The sequence below is a fragment of the Pavona decussata genome, unplaced genomic scaffold (genome assembly GCF_977016875.1).
Source record: "Pavona decussata unplaced genomic scaffold, jaPavDecu1.1 SCAFFOLD_232, whole genome shotgun sequence".
In the NCBI taxonomy this organism is placed as follows: Eukaryota; Metazoa; Cnidaria; class Anthozoa; order Scleractinia; family Agariciidae; genus Pavona; species Pavona decussata.
The window spans coordinates 146,012-172,500 of NW_028145637.1; the positions used below are offsets into that span (position 1 = coordinate 146,012).

The 26,489-nt window shown below is 36.4% G+C and overlaps 1 protein-coding gene and 1 long non-coding RNA gene across 2 annotated transcripts in view; one reads left to right on the forward strand and one right to left on the reverse strand.

The window, feature by feature from the left end:
* Window positions 1–25,521, forward strand: part of LOC146458596 (uncharacterized) — a 47,385-nt gene extending 21,864 nt beyond the window's left edge. The window contains exons 7-9 of the mRNA XM_085090460.1: window positions 19,389–19,607; window positions 23,267–23,387; window positions 24,850–25,521. Coding sequence (XP_084946586.1) covers window positions 19,389–19,607; window positions 23,267–23,387; window positions 24,850–24,925 — 416 coding nt within the window. The 3' untranslated portion in view covers window positions 24,926–25,521. The remainder of the gene's footprint in view (window positions 1–19,388; window positions 19,608–23,266; window positions 23,388–24,849) is intronic.
* On the reverse strand, window positions 15,333–17,339 carry LOC146458599 (uncharacterized). The gene is made up of 3 exons (XR_014858157.1): window positions 16,857–17,339; window positions 15,785–15,915; window positions 15,333–15,414 (listed from the first exon to the last, which is right to left on the reverse strand). It is a non-coding gene; the product is annotated as an uncharacterized LOC146458599 (long non-coding RNA).
* Window positions 25,522–26,489: the final 968 nt, after the last annotated feature.

Sequence of the window (26,489 nt, forward strand, 5' to 3'; positions counted from 1 at the left end):
TCAATCACGATTGAACCTCTTTCATCGTCCAGTTTCACTGTGACGCTTTTTTCCTTTTTTTTCGAATATGTCCTGCAGCCTTTTTCCGATGCTTTTGATAGTATAATTTCCAGGCAAAATGACATTGACGTCTGCGGTGTTTTGGTCATCAATTATGCCGATTTCTCCTCTCTCTTTCAAATTATGCCAAGAATTATAAAAAGAGCAACTGATCAACCAGATGAACTCAAATTTTTCGATTGGTTCATCAAAAATAACCGTGTGATCATTTGAATTTGTCAAAACAGTCAAAACAACTATTTTTTTTTTCAAAAGATAAAAAATGGAAAACTTGTTAAAATGGATAGATTCCCACCCAAAAGAAGCAAAAAGACTTTCCGACCAAGCAAAAGAAAGAGCATGGCGAAACTTCAAAGCCAAATTTCCCAACGCTGACCTCAGTAAATTCGTTGCACAAGTGAATTTAACCGTCAAAACACATGCAACAGCTGAAATAAATTTAATTGTTCGTCTACATGAATCTTGACAAGGTGTTTCACCCAATCCCAAAGATTGGTCTGGTGAAATGAAGAAAGCTCTTGGATTTGGCGGCTTTCCATTCGAACTCATTCTCAATTCAAATCCTTCAAACTCTGTTCCAGCAGTTCAATTTTCTGACAAAATCCCCGAATCGTTTTGGGAAATCCTCAACCAACCAACCAATCAAAATTTTTTTTTGAAACCAAACGAAAGCTTCACAACAAAATTCCGAGAAATATTCACGAAAACAAAGATCTCCCGAAAAACAGGAAAAGAATGAAGAAAATGGCTGAGTGGACCAACCATGGACCATTGGCCGCAACAAATCAACATTTTCGCATTTTGGTGTGCAACAACAGCTTTTGGAATCTCAAGACATCTCGTCAACTCTCTCCCACCTCAAATCAAATCTTTTCTTCTTTTCCACATTTATTTCACAACAAGAAGGATTCTCTTTGAAATGGGAGGAATTCAAAGTGAATCTGCTCTACCAGGTGATCCCACATTCAGCCAAACTGAAAACAAATTCGACATTCCTTCATTCAAGAGAATCTGTGCAGAATTTCAAATTTCACCAAACACAGATTTCAGATTCACTTTTGGTCAAAAGTTTGGACTTGGATATGTGAACCTCTTTTATTTAGGAGAAGGAGACTTTGCACAAAAACATTGAACTTATCCTCCAGCAACCCTTTAAAACCCATTAAGCCAAAGATTTGCAGATGAAGGCGGAACTGACGCAAAAGGAAACAGAATTGATTTCATCAGAAATGATCAAGGAGCTGACAAACAGTTTGAATTTTTCATGCCGAACGGACCTCTCAATGGGCTTTCTCAAGCAGGAATGGCAAGACTCAATCAATCAATTGAAGCATTCGTTTATTGCATTCTTGGGGCACAAGTCAACGTCAGATCATCAATCCTGGGAGAATTTGGAGGTGCAAAGGAAGCCCAGAGAGAATTTCTCATCCTGATGGAAGATGCAATTAGACAGCCTGACTTGTCAAAAAGCATCCAAAGATTTCAGCTTGTGATTTATGAGGCAAAAGTTAGGCTTGATCTTGCCATCTCGCCAGGAACATGTTGATGCCTTCAAATCTTGTTCTGAACACTCAAAGCATAGTTGGATACAACAACAATCTGAATAAAGGAACTGGAAACATGAAACTCGGAGTCAACTCTGATGTCAATCTTGACTTGAAAAAAGTTGGAGTCAGGATGATGGATGGAGGGCCTTCAAAAACCAACAGGCCTTCCTCTCTTCCTTCAAATCCAGTTCACGAGGAACAACAAAATGAAAACAAAATACAAAACCACTGCCTTTGGATTCTTCACCAGTCACAAAAAAACTTCAGGAAGCGAGCGACAGCGAGCGGCTCGGATCGACATCAAATAAAAGCGAAAAAAAAGAAGAATCAAACCATGAAACTTTGAAATCTGGCCTTATCATTACAGCATCACTTGGAGCATTTGCAATTTATCGATTTTTTAGTTGAGTCCAATCCAATGGATTAAACTCAATTTTTCTTTTGACTCCTTTCAACCATGAAAACTGCAACAGCAAGAATCAGAAGCCAAGCGTTTTTGCCAAGGAATCCAACAACTTGTCCTGCAGTTCTAAAGATGAAACTGACGATTGAACCAATCAATCCAGGAAGAAGTTGCCCAATCTTTTTTTCAAGATCTTTCAAGCCATTTCCAACTCCTTTGGCAACAGCTTTGAGTCCATTTGTGAGTGCATTCACGATGACTCCAGTTGTTGTGCCAACTGCCAAAATCACTGCTCCAACTGTGAAACCATATCTTTTGAAAATGTTTTTGATTCTCTCTCGAAGAGGCATTTCTCTTTCTCTTTCCTCAATTTGAGTCCTCAATCTGGCAAGCTCCTCATTTCTTTCTTCAACTCTTTCCCCAGCAGCCTCAATTTCATGAGGAGAAGTGTTTTCATCATCGATGATTTCCAAGTCTTCTTCGTTTTGCTTTTTGAGTACAGCCTCTAGTTCAATTAATTCATCGATAGTTTTTGTTGTGTTGAGTTTTTCTTCAAGAGTGTTTCTTTCTTTTTGCTTCTTTGCAAGATCAGCTCTGATTTTGTCAACCTTTGCTTGTTCCTTCTCTTTGGCTTTCACTTGAACCTGAAAAGACACGTTTTCTTTTTTTTGAATTTTCAAAATCGTTTTGCTAATTTTTTTCAGTTGCTTCAGTCTTTGCAATTCTGTTTCATTTTCAAGACTCGAGCCATGTTCTTGTTCGATTGCATCAATTCTTGCTTGTGTTCGTTCGATTTTGCTGCTCAAATCTCTCACTTCTTGAGCATTTTTTTTTGAGTTCTGTAGCGATCTTTTCTGCTTTTTTCAATTGTTTTTCTGCTTCTTTCAATCTCCGCTGGTTCTTCATTTTCCTGCAAAATCACAGATTCAGCTTTTTTTCCAAGAAAAGTTTTATACTTATTCAAGAATTTTTCAGAAAGTTTGAAGCCAAAGCCACTTTTGTTTTGAACGATAACTTTTGTTTTACCACCTTTTGGGCCATGTGCAACAATTTTACCTGTTTCATTCTCTTTATCTTCGTAATTAATTTCACCAATCTGAGAAAAATCAACATTTGGAAAACGATTTTTGATAAAGTTCATTACACCAGTTGGGGTTCTTGGTTTTTCCTGCCTTTCAGCGCCGAAAAGTGACTCCCTGAGATCCCCTTGGTCGGCTCTCAATGAAAGATGTTTCAGCTGATCCATCTTTCTCGTTTTCTCTGTTTTGAGTTGTTCTTCTTTCTTGCATTTCATGTTGATCACCAGTTTCTGATGCTCCTCCTCCTGTTTCAAAAGGATTTCTATTGACTTCTTCTTCATCAGAATCTTCATCTTCATCGTCTTTATCTTTTTCTTCATGATCCAATAATGGATCTCTATCTCCAAATTCTGTCATTTTAAAATATTTCTATTAAAAATGGAAGTCAGTGAAAAAATCAATCTAAATTTCGAGAAAAAAACATCAAATGCTTTGAAGGCAGACAGAACTGTTCACAGAGTCACATTCAACCCAAACAAAGCTTCTCCAGGAGAAACACTCAGGGTTCCAGTTCCAAAGCTTCATGAGGGAACAGTCTTGGTTCCAGATTCACTCGCGTTGATTTTTTATTTGGTTGTGAGTGGTCATGCAAATAATTTTCTGGTGAACAATGTTTCAAGAGCATTGGTTTCCAGATTGAAAATCAAGTTTGCTGGAGAAATTCTCGTTGACACAGATGGTTGGGATCTTTTCAAGCTCTGGGAAGATCTCTTTTTGACAAAACGTGAGAGAGAAAACATGTTGAGTGAGGGAATTCAATCTGAGGATCTCTCAAAAATCCGATCCAATGCTGGAGACAAAAAGACTTCAGGAGTTGACAAGGAGAAAAAACTGAATGAAATCTTCAAAAACAAATACAGAATCAGACTCGATCACGAAATTCTGAAAGATCACGGGGCCTTTTATCCAAGAGCCTTGTCTGATGAACTGGTTTTTGAATTGACCCTTGCCCCTGCAAGCGGTGTCGTGAAGGGATCTGACGCAACAAAACGTGGTTATGAATTCACAAACATTCAGCTTGAATAAGAGGTTATTCAAAGCAAAAATCTTCAGATGAAGTCAATTCAAATCTTCTCAACGGAGATAGATTCATGTTTGAACATGTCACTCATTACAAGACAATCACAACTGCAAAGGGAACAGACTCAATTATCAGTGAATCATTCAATGTTCCAAGAAGATCAATGAAGGGAATCCTGCTCCTTTTCTTCGAACCTTTCACAGCTGGAGCAAGAGACACAGAAAAAACATTCAATCCTGACTTCACAGAGGTGAAAGCTGATGTTAACGGTGTTCCAAACAAGATTTTCAGTCAAGGCATGAAAATGAGAGACATGTTTGATAAAGTTTTCAGAAGATTTGGAAAGGAAAACTCTTCAATGAACGCAACTGACTTCTTTGCTGGAGACAAGTTTGAATTGTTCATCGATCTCAGGAGCATGAAAGACAATGATCTTCATGGAAGTGGAATGAGATTGATGAACACAAAAGATGGTGTTTATTTGTCAATCAAAAGAACAGCACGTGGTTCAGGAAATGTCAAATGTCACATTTTTATCTTGGCTGATGCGCAATTCAACATTTTGAACAAAGAGCTTAAGAGTGTGGCATACTGAATTTCTTTTGAATTTTTCAAAAGAAATTTTCAAACCGGAGGCAATTCAGTTCCAGGAGGAACAATCATCAACTCTTCTCTGACGAATCCTCTTTTTGATCCGTCTTTCAAATAATAAAGAACCGGTTCTCTCTCATTCACAATTGCTCTGTCAATTGAAAACACTTTCAGAGACCAATTCGGATCAGTTGCTCTTCTTTGACCTCCTTCAAGCTCACCAGGAGCAAAAAGAAACCTCGCGTTGACAGAAGAATCGAGCCTCTTTTCACTTTTTCCAACAGGTCTGGAATAATTTGGTTTCTTTGAATCAACCACCTTCTCTTTGATTGCGTCAATTGTTTTTTTCCTGTCAGTCGAGTTGTTTCACTGTTCAATGCTTTCACAACTTCTGGAAGCCTTTTCACCCATTCTCTGGATCGTTCACCTGATTTCATGTTCATTTCTTGGGAATATTGAAAACTGAAAAGTCTTTCACCCAAAGTTCGATTAAATCTCTCAACAATTCCTTGATCATGGTGAACATTTGGATTTCCTCTTCTTATTCTTGTTTCATGTTTCAACATTTCCCTTGTCACTTCACCCATGAATTCTCTTCCGGGATCAACTTGAAGAATTTTTGGCCATTTCAAAGGTCCTTTGTAAATTTTCTGAAAAGCCTTTGAAACTTCAGAAGAATCTTTTGAAGTGAGAGGTTCAGCAGCTTTGAATCTGCTTGCAACATCAACAACTGTGAGAGCATATTTGAAAATCTTTCTCCCTCTTGGGAGTTTGTCGTGAGGAAGAAAGAGAAGATCAGCTTGATGAGCTGCATTGGAAAGTTCAACATCAAATGTTGGTCTTTGGATGTTTTTCGGAACAAGCAGAAAGATCTGCCAGACTGCTTGTTTCATCAACCAAAGTTTTGCTTCATCTTCGGGAACACCGGATTCTTGAGAAAGTTTTTTCACTGCTTGAAGGCCTTTCCAATATCCTTTTGGGGAATAATAAATTTTTGACAATTTTTTGTTTTACATTTTAAAAGAAATGACTTGTTGCAAATCCAAGAGCCAAAGCTGATGTACCAACAAAGATCAACTCTCCCTGTTTTTGTTGTTCACTGGGCTGGAAAAAGTCTGAAAATTGAGGTTCTTTGAGATGATCAAATTTTTGTTGATGAACCTTGTTATAAAGCTTCAAAGCGAAGTCTGTGTTTGTGAAATTTTGGTTTTGCTTCATCTTTGATTCGGCCATTTGTTTGAATCCAATCATTCAATTTTGCACGATTTTCTTCGATTTTTTCGAGTTCTTTTTGATATTTTTCAACTGCCAGGTTGTGTCTCTTTTTGTCCTCGAGTGAGGCTGATTCTGAATCTGACCATAAAGAAATTTTGCGAGATAAGATCCTCCAACAAAGGCGGTTGCATTGATTATTGCTCCTCCAATCAAGATTGCGATGCTCGCCATTTTAATTTGGAAATATTTTTTGTTTTTCAAGATAATCTTTAGTTGCCAAAGAGGCAGCAATGATGACAGTGAATTTCACATAATTCATGAGATTTGAGGAAGGATCAGAAGTCATGGGTTCTTTGATGACTTTTTTTGCAATCCATCCAAATCCTGCTGCCAATCCAGTGATTGTTGCAGCATCAGTCATTGTTTTCACGAGTTTATTGTCTGACATTTTATTTGAAAAAACAAATTAATCCATTTGTTTTAATTTTGAAGCTTTTTTTTGTTTCACTCACGTTTTGTCTCTCAACTTCGACCATATGATCAATCAACTCTTTTTGTCCTTTTTCCACTTTGCTTTCATTTTTGAAAAGACGTTTCAATTCTTCCCTCTTGTAATATAATCCAGCAAGAGAAACAACAATGCTGGCAACAGAAAGCACTTGAGTGAGTGAAAATGAACCACTTTGTTTGTTTTCACTTGATTCTTGTGTTGGGGTTTCTTTTTGTTCTCCGATTTGAGTTTTCACAACGCCTCGCGTGCTAACTTCCTTCGCTTTCTTCTTTGCTTCAAGTGTTTTTTTGTTGTGTTCAGCAAGTTTTTTCCCAGCCGCAATTCTTCCTGGATTTTTTGGAACAGTTTGTTTCACTGTTGTTGTGATTTGTTTAGAACGTGTTTGAGGTTCTTTGATTTTTTCAGGGTTTTCATTTTCCATTTTAAATGATTTTTCAATTTCTTGTCAATTCATTTAAAATGGATAAATTGAACAAAGAAGAACTTGAAGTGCTTTTGGAGTATTTCAAAAATGAATCAGAAGAAAACAGACAAAAACATCAGCAATATCTTGAAAAAAACAATCTTCAAGAAAATCATGAGTCAACATTTCATTTCTTCCGAAACCAAACAGGAGAAGAAAAGACAAGACTCATGCAAGTCTTCAATGACAGACTCAAACACGAGATGAGGTTGAAAGAGGATATCTTGAAGGATGTCAAAGAACTTGCTGAAATTGACAAAAAAATCATTGAAACTCCTTTCTATCACAAGTTTCTTGGTTATTCCGTTTCTCTTTTTCTTTTGTTGAAATCTATGCAAATTTTCATGAGATAATTTTTGAAAAAAAATATTTTTTTTTTATTTTTAAATAAAATGGAAAGTCTTCAAACATTATCAGCGAGAGTTCTCGCAAAAAACTATTTCAAGGAGAATTTTTTTCCCCCAAAAAACCATATGTCATCAGGAAATCAAAAAACAAAAAAATTTAGATTTATTCAACAATTATAAAAATTTTTGTCTTGAAATTGAAGATTTGTTGAATGTTGTTAGAAACAATTTATCAAAATTTTATGAAAGCGCAGTGCCTTCAGCATTTCATAAAAATATATCCTTGAAGAAATTAAAAAAATTTTAAAAGTAATTGATGAAATAATTGAAGAAAATGAACCATTCATTATCGAGAAAGTCCAAAAAAAAAAAGAAACAATGGAAGAAGAACTCAAAGAAAAACTCAAAGAATTCAACATTAAAGAAATTCAAGATTCATTTGATGAATATATTAATATGAATTATTCAAACGAATTTAATGGAATAAGATATTATCATCAACAATTATTTGATTCTCACTGGCGTCCATTTTTATGTAGTTTTTTTTATTTCAAAGGAAATTGAAAAACTTATAAAAAAAACAATAATTCAATGAAATATTTTCTCATTTTAAGTAAATCACCCAAATAATCCTTGTAATAATATTCTTCAAATGAATCTTGAATAGCATCAATTTCAAAATCTTCGAGTTCTTCTTCCATTGTTTCTTTTTTTATAACTTGCTCGAAAATGAATGGTTCATTTTCTTCAATTTCTTTGACAAATTCTATTAATTTTTTTTAATTTCTTTAATTTCTTCATCTTTTTCAATTTCTTCATCTTCTTCAATTTCTATAAACAAATTAATTCCAGTTATTTCCGCCATCAATTTGTTTTCATCATTTTCTGTTAATTTTTTTCTCAATTCATTCAGAAAATCTTCAATTTCAAGACAGAATTTTTTATTAACGCTGAAAAGAACTTGATTTCCCCAAACCACCTGTGGTGTTTGAAAATAAAATTTCATTGAAATTGTTTTTTGCAAGAACTCTCGCTGATGTTTGAAGACTTCCCATTTTATTTAAAAAATAAAAAAAATGTTTTTGAATTTTTTTTAGTTCTTTCAAAGATTGAATTTCATTTGCTTTCCAAATGAAATCAGAGTTCCAAAAGATGTTTCTATGTTTCTTCTGAAAGTCTTTTGAAAAATGCAACATTGATATCAAAATCAAACACAAAGTCTCCATCTTCAATTTTTTTCTTTTCAAAACTCAATTCATCAAAAATTCGAAAAGATTAATTTTCGTTTTCTATCATAAAATTTTCAATAATTTTTTCTCTTTCTTCAAAAGAAAGTTTTTCAAAATTTTTTCCATTTTATTTAAAATAAAAAAAAAATAATTTTCTCTCAGGTTCTTATCAAGATCTTTCACAGGTTCTTATCAAGTTCTTTCTCAGGTTCTTCTTCAGGTTCTTTCACAGATTCTTCTTCAAGTTTCAAACTGTTTGCTGCCAAAAGACTTGCACTCGCAGCAGCCATGTATTTTCCGTATTTCAAATAAGGACTCCCAGCAATCAAATTGAGTTCTCTTTTGACAATGAAATCATTTTTCAATCCACTCAAAAACTTTTCTTTGTCAAGAGGAAGAAAAAAACAAAGTGCTTTTGCACTCGCTTGCAAAAATGTTTCAACAATTGCACCGCAAGTTTTCGAAGACAAAGAAGCTTCGTATCTCTTAAAATATTTTTCAACATCTTTCTTTGAAAGCCTTTTGATTTGATCTTGAGTGAGTTCAACTCCAATCATTTCCTTACATTGACCACTTGTTGCCAAAATGGCAAGTTGCTCTCTGTGATCTGTTTCAATGGGTTGGGGTTCAGTTTCAAGAAGTGACATGACTTCTTGCATTAATTCTTGCTCTTGGATTTCCATTTTAATTGAAATGGAAATGTTTTCAGTTCAAAGAAATTCCAAAAGGATGTCTGAGAGAAAAATCAAGATGAGAAAACTTGACTTCTCTTAACTCTTTCAACAATCCTCTCTTTTCATCTTTTGTCAAATCTCCTGCGAATTCTTCAAAAACTGTTTTCATGTCTTTTGCTGATGGTGTGAAAAAAAGGGTCAAAGAAGCAATGTTTTCTCTGAAACGCTTTGCGATGCTTGACATTTGTTGAGTGAGAACCCAAACGCTGATTCCTGAATGTCTTGCAGAAAAAGCAAGTTTCACAAGTTAATTTGCCCTTTTTTTCACATCTTTTGATGAGGCACATTCATCGAGAATGATCAAAGTGTTTGTTCCTTCAAAGGCAAAAGAGATCATTTTGAGCCAGTCATTGATTTGATGGTGTTCTGGGATGATAATGAAAAAATCTTTGTCATTCTCAGCAAAACCGTCCCAGGTTTTGTTGTTGACAAAGGGTGGACAGAGGAGAAATATGAAATCAAATTTTTGATTGAATTTTGTTTTGAGAAGATCGACAAGAAAAGTTGTTTTTCCCGAATTTGTTGGGTCGACAATCAAAGCATTGAATGGAATGTTTTCTGGACTGATTTTGTTATTTTATAATGTCCTTTTGCAAACGTGTGGATTCCATCGTTTCTGATAACTCTCTTGTCATCATTTGCAGAAAGAGCAATCTTGTTGACTTTTTCTGTGAAAATTTCGTATTTTTGTGATCTGATGATATTCATGGATCGCATTTGGATTTGTTTTGAATGAGGCAATCTTTGAAATCTTGGTGTGTGATTTTTTTTTTTTGATGACTGATTTTTTGGTTCCTTTGCACTTTTTTTCTTCTTTTTTGTCTTCATGCATTTTGATTGAATAAAGTTTTGGTCTCAAACCAACAAACTCTTCAATGATTTTTCCACCTGCTTCGTCTTTCATCATCCCAATGACTTTTTTGTTGACACCAGTTGGAATGTGTGATGGATGAACCTTTGGAAAATTTGATGTGTCAAACTTTTCTTAGACATCTTGGGAAATGTCTTGAAAAAAGTCTTCTGTTTCGATTTCATAGCAAAGAGAATCAGTGTCAGTGAAAAGTAGTTTTGCTTTTTCTTGATATTTCGGTTTGATGTAATTGAAATGAAAGTCGTGCATGAGTGTTTTGGAAATGTCAAGAATTGCCATTCCACAAAAAACTGGTTTGTCAAAAAAGCAGTTTTGTTTTTTTCATTTGAATTGCAATCAAATTTTTATCAAAGATTGTGCAACGTTCAAAGTTTGGTTTTGCTGCGAATTTCAATGCACTATTTCGATTGTTGACCAATTTGATGTCCACCCTTTTCCTGATGTTTTCCATGGTCTTTCCAAAAACAGAATTGTTCATAAGTTTAAAAAAATCTTTTTCGAAATCATTTTTGGCATCAGCTCGAAGTTTTGTGTTGAGTTCAATATAAGGTTTCAACCAGGCTTCTTCTTTGAATTTGATCACTCTGCGAATCTTTTTGAGTTTGAGTCCCATTTCAAAATATTGCTTGAGATTTCTGTGACGAATCACATACTTTTCCTTGTCGTGGAGATTTGAAATGAGTTTTTCAACATTGTTGACAATGATTCTCTCAGGAGCAAGTGGGAGATCATTGTGAAAGTCATGAAGTTCTTTGGGATAATCCATATCAACTTCAAGAATGCAAGAAAACTTTTGCCAGTTTTCAAATTCTTCAGGAGCTGCCCATGAAAAGTCTCCAGTTGGAAGAGGACACATTGCCCAGCCATAAAGGTTGTTTGCATCAAGATAAGGGATGAATGTTGCAGTTTTTTCTGGGTTGAAATCTTTCCCCATGTATTTGTTGTTTGCTTTTCCGAGTCTGTTTGAAATCATTGAAACACCGCCTCTGGTGCCTTTTTCAATCAGTTTTTAAGGCAAACTTTTCTGAATTCCTCAAAAACATCAGCAATTGGAGAAGGACATCTGTTTTGAGATAGAGATCGTGATAATCTCCCATGTTTTTGCAGTTGAAAGTTTTCCAAACTTTTTTTGCATGTTCAAAGTCTTCATCTGTGATGTTTTCATCGTTGAGTTTTGAAAAAAATTCATCTTTTGGTGGAAGATTTGTTTCATCAATTTTTTTAATGTTGTCCGTGAAGTCATAAGGATAAACTCCTTTTTTGGAAAAAAGATCCAGTTTACCTCCCAGCTCTTTTTTTTCTTCTGGCGTCAGTTTTCTTCTTGAAGGGTTTTTTGTCTTTCTTTGATTTTTTCTTTGAGTAGACTTTTTTTGTCTCAATCTTTTTCTCTCTTTCCAGATTTTTGATCAATGCATCAAAAGAAGATGCCATGAATTTGAAGCTGTCAACGAATCTGATGTCATGTTTCTTTTCATTCAATTATCCTTTTTTGCTGAAATAGTTTCCAACAACGAATTTTTTTTGTGAATGAAATGTATTTTTCTTCAATTTTTGCAATGCATCTCATGTTTCCATGTGTTTTCCCAAGATTCTTGACGAAAAGATGTGCATCATAATTTTGAAGATTGTGAAAAATCACTGGAGTGAACCTTGGCTTTCTGTATTTGAGATTGCATGAGTTGTGAGCTGCTCCACGGAATCTCCCAGTAAAGTGACAGTGATCTCTGACTTTTACTTCGTTTTCATTGAATTCTTTTTGACATATCCAACATTTTGCTGCATTTTTGAAATCTTCCCAATCATTTTTTGTTGGAATTATTGGCTTTTGGCGGAATACTTTGAATCCTTACGATACCATCTTCAATCATTTCAATAAATATTTTGGTGATGTCGTCATCGTCATTTTTCATTCGATATGCCTCAGTTTTTGTGTATTTTTTATCAAAAGAGCATTTGATGTGATAACAAAACCCGCAAGGTTCAGCTTTTGAAACTGGTTGGTGAAACACTCGTTTGGATTAGTCTGACATCCGCTGATTGGTTCAACAAGGGACTCGAAATCAGCATAAATAACAAACGGCATTTTTTGTGAGCGAATGTGATTCTCCAATTTGAGAAAAGCTCCCTCTTTTGGCATTTCAATAAATTCATTACTTTGACAAATCTCTTTATGAATTTTCAATGAATTCTCATTGGGAAAAGCATTCAAACAATTGAAACAAATATGAACTGATTCTTTGTGTTTTGAAAGTTGCTTTTACAACAGCCCTGTGCATGTTTTTTATCAGGTAATAATGCTTTTTTTCTTGGTCTTCATCAGCAATTAAAAGAAGATCGATTTGGTGTTGCCTTTTTTCTCCTTTGAAAATCATGAGAGGATAAACAACTTTTTCATTACCAAAGACATTGATGGAAATGTTTTGATTTGATTTTTCAAAATGTGTTATTTTTTTCAACTCAATTGGAAATTTCAAACCAGTCCAATTGATTCTTTTGGAATTTTCTCTGAGATTTTTATCAATTCTTTCTGCATTTTTCTTGACAGGAAAAAGAGCTCTTGTCACACACCATTTGAAGAATTCATTGTCCTCATTTTTCATGCTAATAATTGCTTTTTTGTTTGACAGTGTTTTTGGAAGAGAAATTCAGGATGTACCTCTGAGTGGGATGAATTCTGTCATTTGAATATCAAGATAATTTACTCTTGCCAATTTCCAGTTTGATCCATTCTCTTTGAAATTTTGGCATTTTTCTTCAATTGTTTGAATTAAAGTGTTGAAGAGTTCTGTTTCATCAGTTCCCTCAAGATTTTCATCCCTTTCAGAATGAAAATATTTATCCATATATTCAACGTGAGTTTGCCGGATTCTATTAAAATCTTTCCGCACTTGCGAAAATCTAAATGTTTCCTACTCAATAATTGTATGCTCCCTTTAAGCCATTATAAAGTTAGAGCCTTAAAATAATTTAGGATTCCTTGTTTTCCATGATTACATGCTATAAATCCAAAAATGCGCTGAAAATAAATCTTATACCGGCCAGGTTTGAAGAATTTTTTTTTACGAGCAGAACAATTCCATGTTGTGTTTTGTTTTGCTGTTGTAGTTTTAACTTGAAGATTAAGTCATATAATAAATCCTTTATTGACCAAGCTTGTTCGGTCAACATGGCCTTGTTCCTTTTTTTTTGCGTTTTTATGGACCTCGACTTCGTATCGGTCCATAAAAACGCAAAAAAAAAAAAAGGACTTAGCGAATATCCAGCCATCTTGACCTCACGCTTGGTCCATAACGCAAAATTCATTTATTTATTTATTTTTTGGAAAAGGGGAATTTTCACGTTATTGTTGCGTTTCTTGCACGTGATTACTTCACGATTTATAATTGTGGGTTCCCCGCTAAACTCGTGCTTGTGCTACGCGGCCAAATGAAGCCCAATCAACATGTTATACGTTCCCCTAGCATAAATTACAGTTTCCATCTTCCTCAGCATATACCACTCCGGTATATTTAATTGCATTTAAATCTGTTTAGTTATAAATATGGAGACCACTTCATATGGTGGCGTTGATTGTAATATTGTGCACATGCGCATTAGATACCATTTCTTAGCTGATTTGCATATCACACTGCATCGTCTGCAAGCCTCGCGCTGAGAAGCGCATCTTTTGAAAAATCTAAACAAATCTTGTTGAGTTGAAGTGTCTGCCAATCAAAATTATAACTGATAGTGATTATAGACCTAATGTCATATTAGAACACTCATTTTCTTGATACTATGGAAAATCTACTGATGGACTTGTCCAGGAAAAGCCAAGCGTCAACGAATAGCACTGAAGTCGAAGAATCATTTAATTGTTTATTTCGGTATCCGGTCGTGTGAAAAATTATCTTAGCTTTTTCTACGTTTCACAGTGTTTGCATAAGAAGCAAATTGAGCTCAAATATTAGAGAGTATGTCAATTTTAAATCGTAGCGAATCGCCTAAACTGCAGTGTAGCGAACGACTTTGTAGCGAAACTACCAGTAAAGCTTAATTTCTGCTTTCAATCATATATTTTGCGTTTATAATTTCGTTTCTACAACTTCTCCGTTATCTAAATTTAGGAACCAAACCCATGTCATTACAAGAACGCTTGCTCGACCCGTAGAAAACAAGGTTCTAATTGAGGTTTTCCGTGTCGAGGAGATAATCGACTGTGTACCGAGGCTTGTCTTCGTCTGAGCTCCAAACCAAGCAGGTATGACGCGAACTTCGAATCTTTACGAAGATTCCCTCCTCACGAACCTTTCGCCAGGTTGAGAAAATGCGATTTTCCAAATATATGTAATGGAGATTTGTTCTCCAATGTTTTTGATTGATTTCTCTCGTTGTATTGGTCAACACAGGCGATTTCTTCCGCCCGGCGCCTTCACGTTTCCCACCTCTTCTTTTCATGTTCCGTTGGAGACGCGATCCATACTGTTTTTAACCAAATATGATAAAAATAATACATTGGATGAGCAAAAGCATACCCAGAAACAGGTTTCCAGTAAAAGATTGAAAATCCAATAAAACACTAGGAAGATTGAAGCGGATTTCTAGATGTATTCGTCGCGTACTTTTGATTTCGGGTTGAGGTGGGCGTTTTTCAAAATTGACAAAACTAGTGTCCAGGTCAGCGCGGCCACAAAGGTGACTGTGTCCCTTAAAAGTAGAAGACTCTATGCATTGCTTCGGTTTTGCTTACCGAATTAACGGGAAGGAATGAACTGAGTCCAGTTCGCACTTTCTGACTTTCCAACAACCAACAGCATTATTGTTAAAAAGTATGTAATTATGACCGAGATTAAAAATTCTTTGTTCAAATAGAACGCATTTTAAAAAGGTACTGATTGTTGATATAATTAGACTGGACCCTTCTGTAAGGTTTAGAGTATAAAGGCCTACCTCTCTCCGATGTCCACATTAGGCAATCGTTGTGCTCTTTAAAAGACCTGGACTTACATACAATTAAGACTGGGGGAAAGACGAAGGTTTTTCACCTTCAGTTGAAATGTAAATTTAGAATACTCAAACGTTGTTGAGTCAGCATGTCTAGCAAGAGCAGAAAGTGGTGTTAAGACGGCAAAGGAATCGGGTCACTCCTGCTGACTGACCAATAGGAAGCGAGAAGTTTTATTTTCTACCATGTGTAGAATTTAAATTTCTACCAGGTGTATAATTTAAAAGCGTTATTGCTCAAGCGATTAAAGATATTCAAATCTCTAGTTAATCGTTATGTACCACATCCACTGCAGGCCATTTTCAGTTTGATGGCACTACCCAAGCCTTTCCGTTCCAATGTAGTTAGCATCAGTATACCTATTGAAAGAAGAGAGCCATTAAATTTATCCCTGAACCCAGGAATGTGATAATTTACCTCTGGATTTTTTCGTAACAATGAGAAGAGAATACGAATCTCGGGTAGGCACAAACCGTGAAATATGCCAGTTGTAAATCAAAACATTAATGATGCGACAGACATCAATAATTTATTGCCAAAAAGATACACACTCATACATGTACATGTCACACATTTTTCATTCTCCACACCGTTCATGCAAGACAGAGACAACAGGACTGCTACATTTTGTTAACAAACCAAAGAAAATGTACATGAAATTCTACACTGATCAGGACAATAAACATGCAATGTATAAAAAAGAAAGCATCATGAAGTGTAGTTTCTTACCGTCACATCCATGCGTTTTGCATTGACGGGTGGAGTTGACCTGATCAAGAAGACCATCTAGTTGATTAGTCATCCCCACATAGTACCCAATTGGCAATTCAATGGCCTTTACTTCACATTCTTGATGTAGTCTGTAAAAGAAAGATATTGGTTTCATCTCATTGTCCAAAGTATCGGAAAGATTCTGTACAGCCCTCAACATTGTAAAGGGCATTAGAGCCTATCATACACCATATGACTGCAGACCAAAACCACAAGTAGAAGTGAAGAAATTCGAAAACTTCAAAATTGGCAAATGGGCAACTTCACAAACTTGACTTTTTATGGTATGTAAACAAACCCAACCTCTGCATTTCTTTTTCTTTCTTTTTTTTTTGTTATAAACTGACAATCAATCATTCGAAAAAGGGAAAACAACTAAGGATATCAAAAATGGAAAACTGCTCTCAAAATCCCCACACCATAAAAATGAATAACATTCACAGGCCAAAAAAAATGGCCAGTTCATACAGAGAGGTTATTAACCAGGGTGATTATCCTAGAAACTCAAGGGAAATGATACCCCACATTACACTTCCAAGTTTCCACTAATCATAGCTGATAAAGGCAAAGCTGCCTTTGTTTTTACAGGAATACGTGGATGAATGTTTATTTTGCAATCAGATTAGTGTGGAACCATGCTTGGCTACAAGTGAGACAAAAAATCCAAAGGTATCATTACATAACACAGAGAATAATTAAAAAAACAAAAAAAACAAAAAAAATGCCATTGATATTTGATATTTTAGTGAACATCACCATTTTATCAAGACTCGATTCACAGCATTTTTCATAGCTGATCACTGTCAAAGTCTCTCAAAAGTGTCCCAAACCTGGAAATACAGAAGACTGTCATTGGGCAAAAAGGAATTGAGCTACGTGCATCGAATAAAATATTGATCAGTCGAACAAAAGCACTTCAACACAAACTGATACCCTAACAGATGACAATGAGGGCAAAACTGCGTAACTGGAGGAGAAATACATGTAAAAGAATGGCTAGAAAATAAAAATTTCTAAGCTAACATCTCACCTTCTAGCCACGTGTAGAGGTGGAGAAGGAAAGAGGCTAACAGCAACCCTCTCTCTTCACTGGCGTGTCATCATACGCACTGGACGTTCCAACCTCCTCCTCGGTATCAGGCATGTAGTCACAGTCCGATTCACTACTTTCCTGAAATTCTGAAATGGAGGACGTTGGAAATGATTGACCGCAAATGCAGCGAGTGAACTATTCAAACATGTTTTGACTTTTGAGGAATTCGGACGCATCTTTCGTTAAACGAAACCGTTTTCTTTCAGGCAAAGGTGACTGTAGATTGTATCGTTTACCGGTGGTTTCCACGATCCAATCAGCTTCGTTCAGTTTTTCGAGGTCAATAACAGTTCTGGAACCCTCTCCACCAGCGGCACGAGTTTCGCACAGGCACGTCCAGGCCATTGAACAACACAGGCTTCGGTCGCCTTTGGCTAACTCTAGCTATTTACAATGCGAATATTTACAAACACTATGATACAACGACTATATAAAAGGAAAGCTTGATGGAAGAAACTACCAGGAATGAAGGCTTCTTTAAATGTCGGAAGTTCCATCCAATCAACAATACAATTGGCGAACTCATCTACATCTGGGCGAATCATTGGCCAAAAAAGGGGGGGGAGGGGGGAGCCACATAGGGACAAGAAAAGACCCTGAAGCTTTGCGATTACGCAAATGAAGCAAAACGCGCAGAATGAGGCATAAAGACGGACAAGCATAGTAATTTTTCCCGGTCCAATCCATAACAAAAGCATCAATGCCTTCAGCACCCGGATTCCAAAATCTGGAATCGAAACGGGGGGATAAAATTGAGCGTTCAAAAGATTGGCGAAACGATCTATGGAATGAGGACCCCAAGCAAAGTCAATCACGTGGAAAGAAAGAGAGGAAAAGGTCCCAACCATCGCATAATAAATACGACGAAGAAAGTCTTCCTGATCATTCTGAGATCTCAGGATCCATACCATCTCAATCGAAATGCCATGATTACAGCAGATGTTAAATATCAACAAAGCTTCGCACTGCAAAAGGTCTTAACTACTTCCACATGAAATAATCCGAGGTACATTCTGATTGTAGGCGAACCATTTAACAGTCATGTCCGATAGCTGGTTAACCAAAGAAAGCAGAACAAATTTAACCGCCAGAATCTCCCTGAATGTAGAGCTAAAACGCATTACATTGCCGGACCAAACAAAGGAAACAAAAATCTACGCCACACTGCACAAAAAAGCCACCAAAACCAGGGCCACTTGAAACGGAATAAACAACACCAACTGAACGGCGCTGGACTTAGGTGACAAAACCTTCCGCTTGATAGAGTAAATATTGCTAGCCAAAAAGAAAGTTCATTACGAAATCCCAGAGGAATTCAAGGGTTGATCCCAGGAGGTTCTACACTCAATAGCTTGATAGCAGTTTCTTATAAACAATCTAATAACATTTCCTACTGCACATGCCATGTAAATAATCTGCCCTGAAATAGAAGCAATTCAAGATCTCTGGCCAAAATGTGGCCCTTCTGAAGACAACAAACGAGGGGCGATTTGAGCTAAAGGATAATACCAAATAATCATCGTAAGGTGTGAAACCGGACGAAGCAAGGTCTAGGCGAACTGAATCAGTAACGCTTTTGGTGCTGACCAAAGATTAAAACTTAGCTGCGCTTCTTTTCTCGGCCTCATAAATTTTTGAGGCATTTGCGTCATCGTCGGCCAAATCATAACATAAGTATTCATGAACCGTGGCCCAACCAAATTCAAATTTGTCCGCTAATTAAATTGTTTTCTGCCTGATATTCAGAAAGGAAATACCTCCATTCAGCTCCTCCTTCGCTCTACCAATGTTTCCAATCTCCAAAGCTTTTACCGCGGCAGTATTCGTCCTGATCACTTTTCGGTTGAAGCTAAACTGACGTTCATTTCCTTTCTTCTTGAAAACGTGGTTTTGGTTGCACCTCCGAAGCTATTTGCGACGCCAAGTCAGTCTGAGAGTACGTTGCTTTGAAAAACCTTGAATTTGCGTATCCACGGTGGATAAGATAGCGTTTTTCTGTGCCTCCAAGATTGCATTCAAATCAGGAGGAATGGAAGAAGACGATGAAGAGTTCTGCTCGCCGTGAATCTAGAAAATCAGAAAGAACAGAAAAAGTAATCGCGAGTGCCTCCAGAGAGAACACCAAGAGGACTAAATTTACATACAACACTTCTTAAATACTCTAAACAAATCCCTAGGTAGTTCATAACAACGAGAGCATATTTTTTTGCCAATTTTTCAAAAACGCAGAAAAAGTCGATTTTTGTGACCATTTTAGCCAATTGTAATACATTAAAAGGCGCTTTTATTTTGCAAGAATCTTTGCGGTTGCTAAGTTGCTTTGCAACAGCTGAGATGCATTGCCTTGCACTCATATATTAACAAAATAATATTTCACCTACATGGTAATTAATTCTTACACTTCTTTACTGAAAGTGGATTCTATTTGTATTGCTAATTGCTAAGTAAGTTAAATTTTTCCATCATTAGTTCCACCAAAGGCAGTATTGCCGTGTTCGGGTCCTGTTACACTTTCCAAGCTGTCGTGTTCAGCCATAGGAACTCCTACAATATACATAGCGATAATAAGAAACTCAACAACACTGGTGAATACAACAAACACAGCCAGCATCCCAGTGAAGGAGGACGGAAAGTACACTTGCCGGGTCACTAGCAAGTATGGAATGGACGAGAGAACAATAGTCACTGGTAAGCGAAACCAGATTAGTTTATTACTTTTAGTCGTGTTTAGTTTAAGTAAACAAGCGATTGCAAGTGGTCCTCTTTGTTTTAACTTCTTCCTTCTTTTAAAATGTGTTCTTTTAAGTTTCCGGTTGAAATCCTATGTTTCACAATTCACATAAAGCAATTAAACAGTGCTTTCTTTCCCTTCCTCTTGCTTGTGCTATTGTATTCTTATGTTGCATAAGATGATTCTAACTCGGAATCTGTCGATTAAATCCCGTTTCGAGACTCCTTATTATAATTAATGTCAGACTGAAGTTGCAGTGTAGTACATTTTAGCCCTTTCTTACTTATCTTTTCTTACCTATCTTTATTATTTCTTATGAGAAACCACCAATGTGGCCCGGGTTCGATTCCCGGAATTGACGCCATATCTGGGTTGAGTTTGTTGGTGGTTCTCGTCCTTGCGCTGAGGGTTTCTCTCCCGTTACTCCGGTTTTCCTTCCTCCACAAAAACCAACATTTTCAAATTCCAATTCGACCTGGAAACAGTGGACGAATAGCCACTCTCTGGATGTGCCACTGAAGTTCCCATTAATTTTTTTTTATTTATTTATCATTAGAACAGACACAAAAGGCTGTAGCTGAATATTATACTTGGATCGTTTAACAGCTATCAGATCGAAAGCGCATTGTTAGCTGGCCATAAAGTCATTTGATATAATTATCCCTAAATTACAGAAATTTTATTGTAAGACGTTTGCAATTTCTTTCATGTACAATGGATCATTTGGTATTGTTTCATTTTTGTGCTGTCTCGTTTTAACTTTAACGAGAAATGAAGTTTTCCATTATAGATAGTCACCCCAAGGAGATTTAAGGATAACCGGAAAATTATTTATCAAAAAGATGCATCTTGTTACAGCAATAAATTGACAGATCCCCACCCTTGCCTTCTCTTCACTAGGCTTAACTTGCATCATGGAACTAACCCATCTGATCCAACTCTAAAGCGTAGAGGCAGCGAATGGAAGTTCTACGGTAAAGAGATCTGAGTCTTGTTCGCGTTTCTCCTCTTCGACTTATATAAAAAATCGTTCATAAATTCAAAAACAATCTTTAGAAGAAATGTTTGACCTGATGGCTGTTCTCACGCTGAAGACGGAAAACCCGTCTGACGAATTCTCCGTCCCAGGGTGAAAGCGGAACTTCCCAAAGATGGACTATGTTTTAGACGATGTATTTTGACTAAGATAAACGTTATTTTAAAAATTCCAATCCTCCATTGTCTTACTGTGTTATCTTGCTGCAAATTGTTCCTACAAGCCTGTTTCTCATGGGTGCGCGAATTATGGCGAAGAATTTCATGCTCTGTGAATATTTACTTTTTTTTTTCTCATGGCATTCAAACTCCTGTCTGAATCAAATTTGCAAATGTTTTGTTTAATAAATTGTCTTCAGGTTTTATCTGTCTTTCGGCATTGAATTATTCGGTGAAACTGAACCACTAGCCGATCCCCATGAACTTTGGCAATGGCACAGTTGAACATCCAAAAAAAAGACAGACGCATTAACAAACTGACGTCAGTGATAATTTGATGATAAGAAATAATCTAAAATCCGAGGAATAACTGTAAACGCAACTCCACGGTGTCTGCCTAGTGCAAGCAGCGCTTCAAAAAGTTTAACTGAATCGTGCAAGGTTTGGTGTTCTTGTTCAATTTTTGTTTGAAGATCAGTTTTACAAAAAATGAATAGATAAATAAATAATAAAAATAAATAAATAAATAAATAGAAGCGCATCGAAGTTGAAAAGTTACGGAGTAAATAGTTCTTGGAACTCAAACATAACTCAATGTAAAAAGTACTGAACATATATACAACGAAGATTCAGAAAGCAATAATCGCAGAATGTATTGATCTAAGGGAATGTTCCTAAAACCTCTGTCCATCCTACTATTCAGATATACTTCTTACTGGCCTGAAACAGGAAGATAATTCCCAAGCCTGAAAGATTGTCTGAAAAATGAGACGTTGGCGGAGAACGCAACGGTGAAATTTGAGGACATTGTTTCAACCGAGGATATTATCATCCGATGTACATGCAAGCCGGAACTTGCGCGCTATATTATTGAAGAAACAGTCATCTTCCGATGTGCACGTGATTACCGCCAAATAAATGTAATCTCGTGTAAATCAGGCGACTACTATCATTTAACAACTACTGTCTGATTTTGTACCGTCGTAACGTGTTTCTTCAATGTTCGTGACGTTAAATATTTGTTTAACACTCCAGATTAGTAAGTGATAATTGTCATTTATTGGAGCTACTGAAAGATCAGTAAAAACCAGTGATAAACTGTGTTTGCAAGGACCACCGTGACAAAATAAAAGTACCGGATCCTGTAGTGAAGGATCTAATCAGCAAAAAAATTGTAAAGCATATAATCTAAAAAAAGAGCAAGGCTGATTTCACGGTCAGGGAAGTATATTTTCCAATATTTCGAAAGGCAAGTACTTAGTGCTACCACAGATGTAAGTTAACTCTATTCAGCTTGGACTTTTTCGGTTCCTAACTGCAAAGTCCTATCCTCCACACCATTCATAACTTCAAGAGCGTAAAATTTATGGTAATAAAACCTGGAGAGTAAATGTACGTCCAAAACTGATTCGTGTGGCGTCCGCAAAATGGGAAAATGACGTCATATAATGTGGGAATTACCTCATTGATTCTTCGCAGTCGTCACCTTCATATGGATATGCCATCTTGTATATATTCCCTTCTCCAAAACCCAAGAAAAGTGTTCAAATTGACCCAGGAATATTCAAAACCAAAAGCAGAGTGCTGAAATGGCATTAAAGTATAAAAGTAATAAAGGTAGACTTTAGTTACAATTTTCCAAAATAGTGTAACGATATTTTCTTAAAACTTTGTTTCTATGGAGACACCATGCCATCAGAACAATTAAACTTCATACGAAATTGTGATAGTGAACTTTCGGAAAAGTCACATACGGTTTGGTAGTGATACAAAAAAAAATGTTACGAGTGCTTAAAGTCAGTGCAGACACGTTGGCTCTCCACCCCCACCCCCACGTCATTGCTTATGAAATGGTCAGTGATGTCATACTCTTGTAAGAGGTTTTTATTGTAATTTTTTTTAGTTACCACTTTTACACTTATTTCATAGTATACTAACACAAATATAAACAAACAAGATTGGCATATCACGACCTTACAAAGCACTATAATTCAATTAAGTATTTAAGTAGAACAAGGTTCAAAAACTATTGATAGATTAGGGGCTGAAGATGATTCAGAAGAAGAAGAACCAGAACAACAAAAAACAGAGGATACAAAAAGATCTACCGGACAATAAAGGCAAGAAGTGGGGCCCACTTTCTATCGTGAATGTTAAGTTTGTCTTTTCCTCTCGTAATAAAACTCACCGTTTGGAATGTCTGCTTAATACGTTGAGGTAGCACATTTATGGTTGGGGAGGGGGGCTAATTGGTTAATTGGTATGTTTTTTTTAGGATTGCGTGAAAAAAAAATCACCTCGTAATGATAAAACAAACCTCTACAGGTTTTGTTTCATCATTACGAGCAAGTGTTTGCACAATACTTTCCACTCCGTCTGTAGAAAAAAGTTAATTTCATTGTGTTTTGACATCTCTTGTCAGCATGTCCAAAACCATGTGTCTGTAGACCCTACCGGCTGAATCCGTCCTTGCCAGATATCTCATGTGCAGGAAAGCAACTGACGTCTGTCCCAGGGCCTTTGCCGGTGAATATCGGTCAACTGTAAGTACTAACCCTGTACTGAATTAGAGAAAAAGCACACAATTGATGATATGTTGTACCTAGAATAACAAGAATAAAAAAGCACAAAAAGAGTATTCATGTGACATGTTTTACGAAAGTGACTATGACTAACACTTGAACAAGTAATGCAGCTCAGCTCAGCTACTGTAACTTTGATTCGATACAGAGACAAGCCCTTTTTCTTTGTGTGAAAAACTGGATTTATTTCAATTTAGAAGAAACTGGTTTTTAAGTTAGTTTGACTAATTAAAAAGAGTTCAGCCTCGCCGTTAATGAAAACTTTGTTGCTTTGAATCTTTTTACGAGTTATACATGCAGTATTAAAAACCGTTGGGGAATTAAAGACCATTACTCTGCTCTTAAACAGAGTAAACTTGTGATAATTTTATTGAGTTTGGCAGCGGTTTAGAGTGGTTGAGGGGATGTGGGGGTGGAGCTAAGCCTCGGGATGAGACCAATGACGAAGACGAGGCCAATTAATACAGGCATCAGCCTAAAAACACGACGTGGGATAAGAGAGCTAAAGAATTTTATAGACTATTGAAAGCATTACAGTGTTCTTGATGCAAACTTGTAATCACTAGGATCCATTCTCCCATAATATGAGTTATTCATAATACAAGGAAGGAGGAGGGGATAAAATTACTGTCAAATGAACTGTTAGAGTAGTCTCAAACGGCAGATATCGTTTCACTTAGGATATTGCCTTCATAGCTTGATAACTCCTATTTCTTCTGGGTATCGTCTGAAACGAGAACATAGTATGAAATGATTAACGCCATATTACAGATCCTGATTGCATTCATGCAACTGGAAGGGGTTTAAGAAATAAATAAAATAGGGATAAAAATTCGACAGTCCGCTACCGCGTGAGGAGACTACGGGGTGTCAGCATACTGTTCTGATCCCCATCTGTTATTTGCAGCCTCAACATTTATTTTTAATCATTCTAAAGTCTAAACCTTTGTCAACGTTCCCATACCCATTTCTTCATTAAAAGTGCTCTAAAAATCATTTAAAAAAATACTTACGTCAGGTTGACGTGCCTCCGTTTTGTAAATTAAACATATTGAGGCATTTTTGGATTGCTGGAAACTTCGAAGAGACAATAATGATAAGACGCTGAAAACTTACAAAATTAAAACAATTAACCAGAATATCCACCTAAGTAAATGGCTCGTTTAAGGAAATAAAATATCTAAAGGATGGTCAGAGAAGTGAAGGAAGACGAATTTCTTTAAAGACTTACGTTTGCAGAGCAAACGTCTATGGACTGGACACAATTATGAACGCCTTTGCAGATCTTTAAAATTTGAGTTGTGACTTGACCGCAACATCAGACAAATAACCGATTACTGAAACCATGTAAGTTTAAAATTCCCCAGCAATTATTTAACTCTGATTATGAGGTAACAAAATAATTTTTTTATTTTATTTCCAGAAACATGTCCAATAACTCCTTAGGACAGTTGCCTGCGGGTGTTTTCAGTAATATCACCGGACTGGAAGTCCTGTAAGAATGAGGCTTCTTTGTTCGATATATTCTTAAATATTTCTATCGGAGTCTTAGTGCCATCAAGGATGATTGAAAATGCTTGGTCTAGTTGTGTGTTTCTCTAACTGACTGAAACAATACTACCTTTCAATCGACTATGTTATATGAAAATTGACCAGGAAAATTGTTATTTATCGTGGATGGGAAGGGAGGCAACATTGAAGGAAGTAATGTTTTTTCAATTGAACCCTGTCTGGGAAATCAGCCTAAAGTGAAAGTTCTCCGATAAATAAACTTTTGAAAGTGTTATTTGATGTTTCATGGAAACGTCCCCTTTGTCAGAAACAGGAAAGGCAAAATGTCGTAATGATGAGGAAAAGTTTCGCTTTTGGGTGATGTAGTAAAAAAAAGATTGCGGATTATACCACGAGCCTAAAAGCTGACCTTCAGTGCTTCTCACACTTCTTTTAATGAAACTAAATGCATTATAAAACATTGTCCAGAAACGGTGGAAGAGGATTGTTGTAAAGACTTTGAGGTTTGCTTTAAAAAAACAAATGGGGCTGGAGGCACATTGATGACATTTGTAGTGATCGAGGAAAAGGCAAAGAGCTAGTGTTCCGGTGTGGTGTCTTACCGATACAAACCGGTCGGCCTTATAGTAGTGAGGGAGGGAGGAGTTAGGCCGGATTTTGGCGGGGGAATCTCATTGATACGCGGGGGAATAAATTAACGCCGATGACGTCACCGCCTATTGTCTTGCTCACTCATTATAGGATGACGTCATGTTTTATTTTAGTAGAGGGGGGGACCAGTTAGGCCTCTTTTTCGAGGGGGAATCTCATTTACTTGAGGGGGGCATAAATTAACGCCGATGACGTCATGGCCTATTGTCTTGATCACTTATTATAGGATGACGTCATATTTTAGTTTAGTCTTACCAACATATTATGAACTGGTTTAACAGGTTGATCAATGATGTCATGCTCTATTTTTAACTTATGGCAGTCATGGTCGGTATCACCGGTTCGACAGGTTTTTGAAGTTATTTTTGGATACATGATGTCATATGGTACATGCATACATACATACATACATACATACATACTTTATTGTAAAGTTTCCCTTGGGGGGCTCTTCCGTCATACATGAAAATAAAAATAATAATAACAATAATGAAAACTATTTACATTTGGATGATAATATAGAGAGAAAGAAAAAAATACGATAATGAAAAAGCTATGAATTAAAAAATCCTTAAAAAAGTCTCTTTTTTAAAAACGCTAAGTTTTCCCGTGTCTCTGATATGCTTCGATAAATTATTGTAGATTTTTTTGCTCCACGGAAGGTGAAAGCCCTTTGGCCACTCGCAAGCTCTAGGATCTATAATTTGTAAGCTAAAGAATCTGCATTCGGAAGTCTTTTTATAAAAAAACAAAACACAAATACGCGCGACACCCAACCGTGTGTCTGAGAAAAATAAAGACACATAACGACGAATGGCCCGTTTGTCTCCTTTTGTCCCTTTTGGTGTGGTTTTGGCCTTTCAGGCCTGTGTTTGGCGTTTTCGGACACTATATAACCTG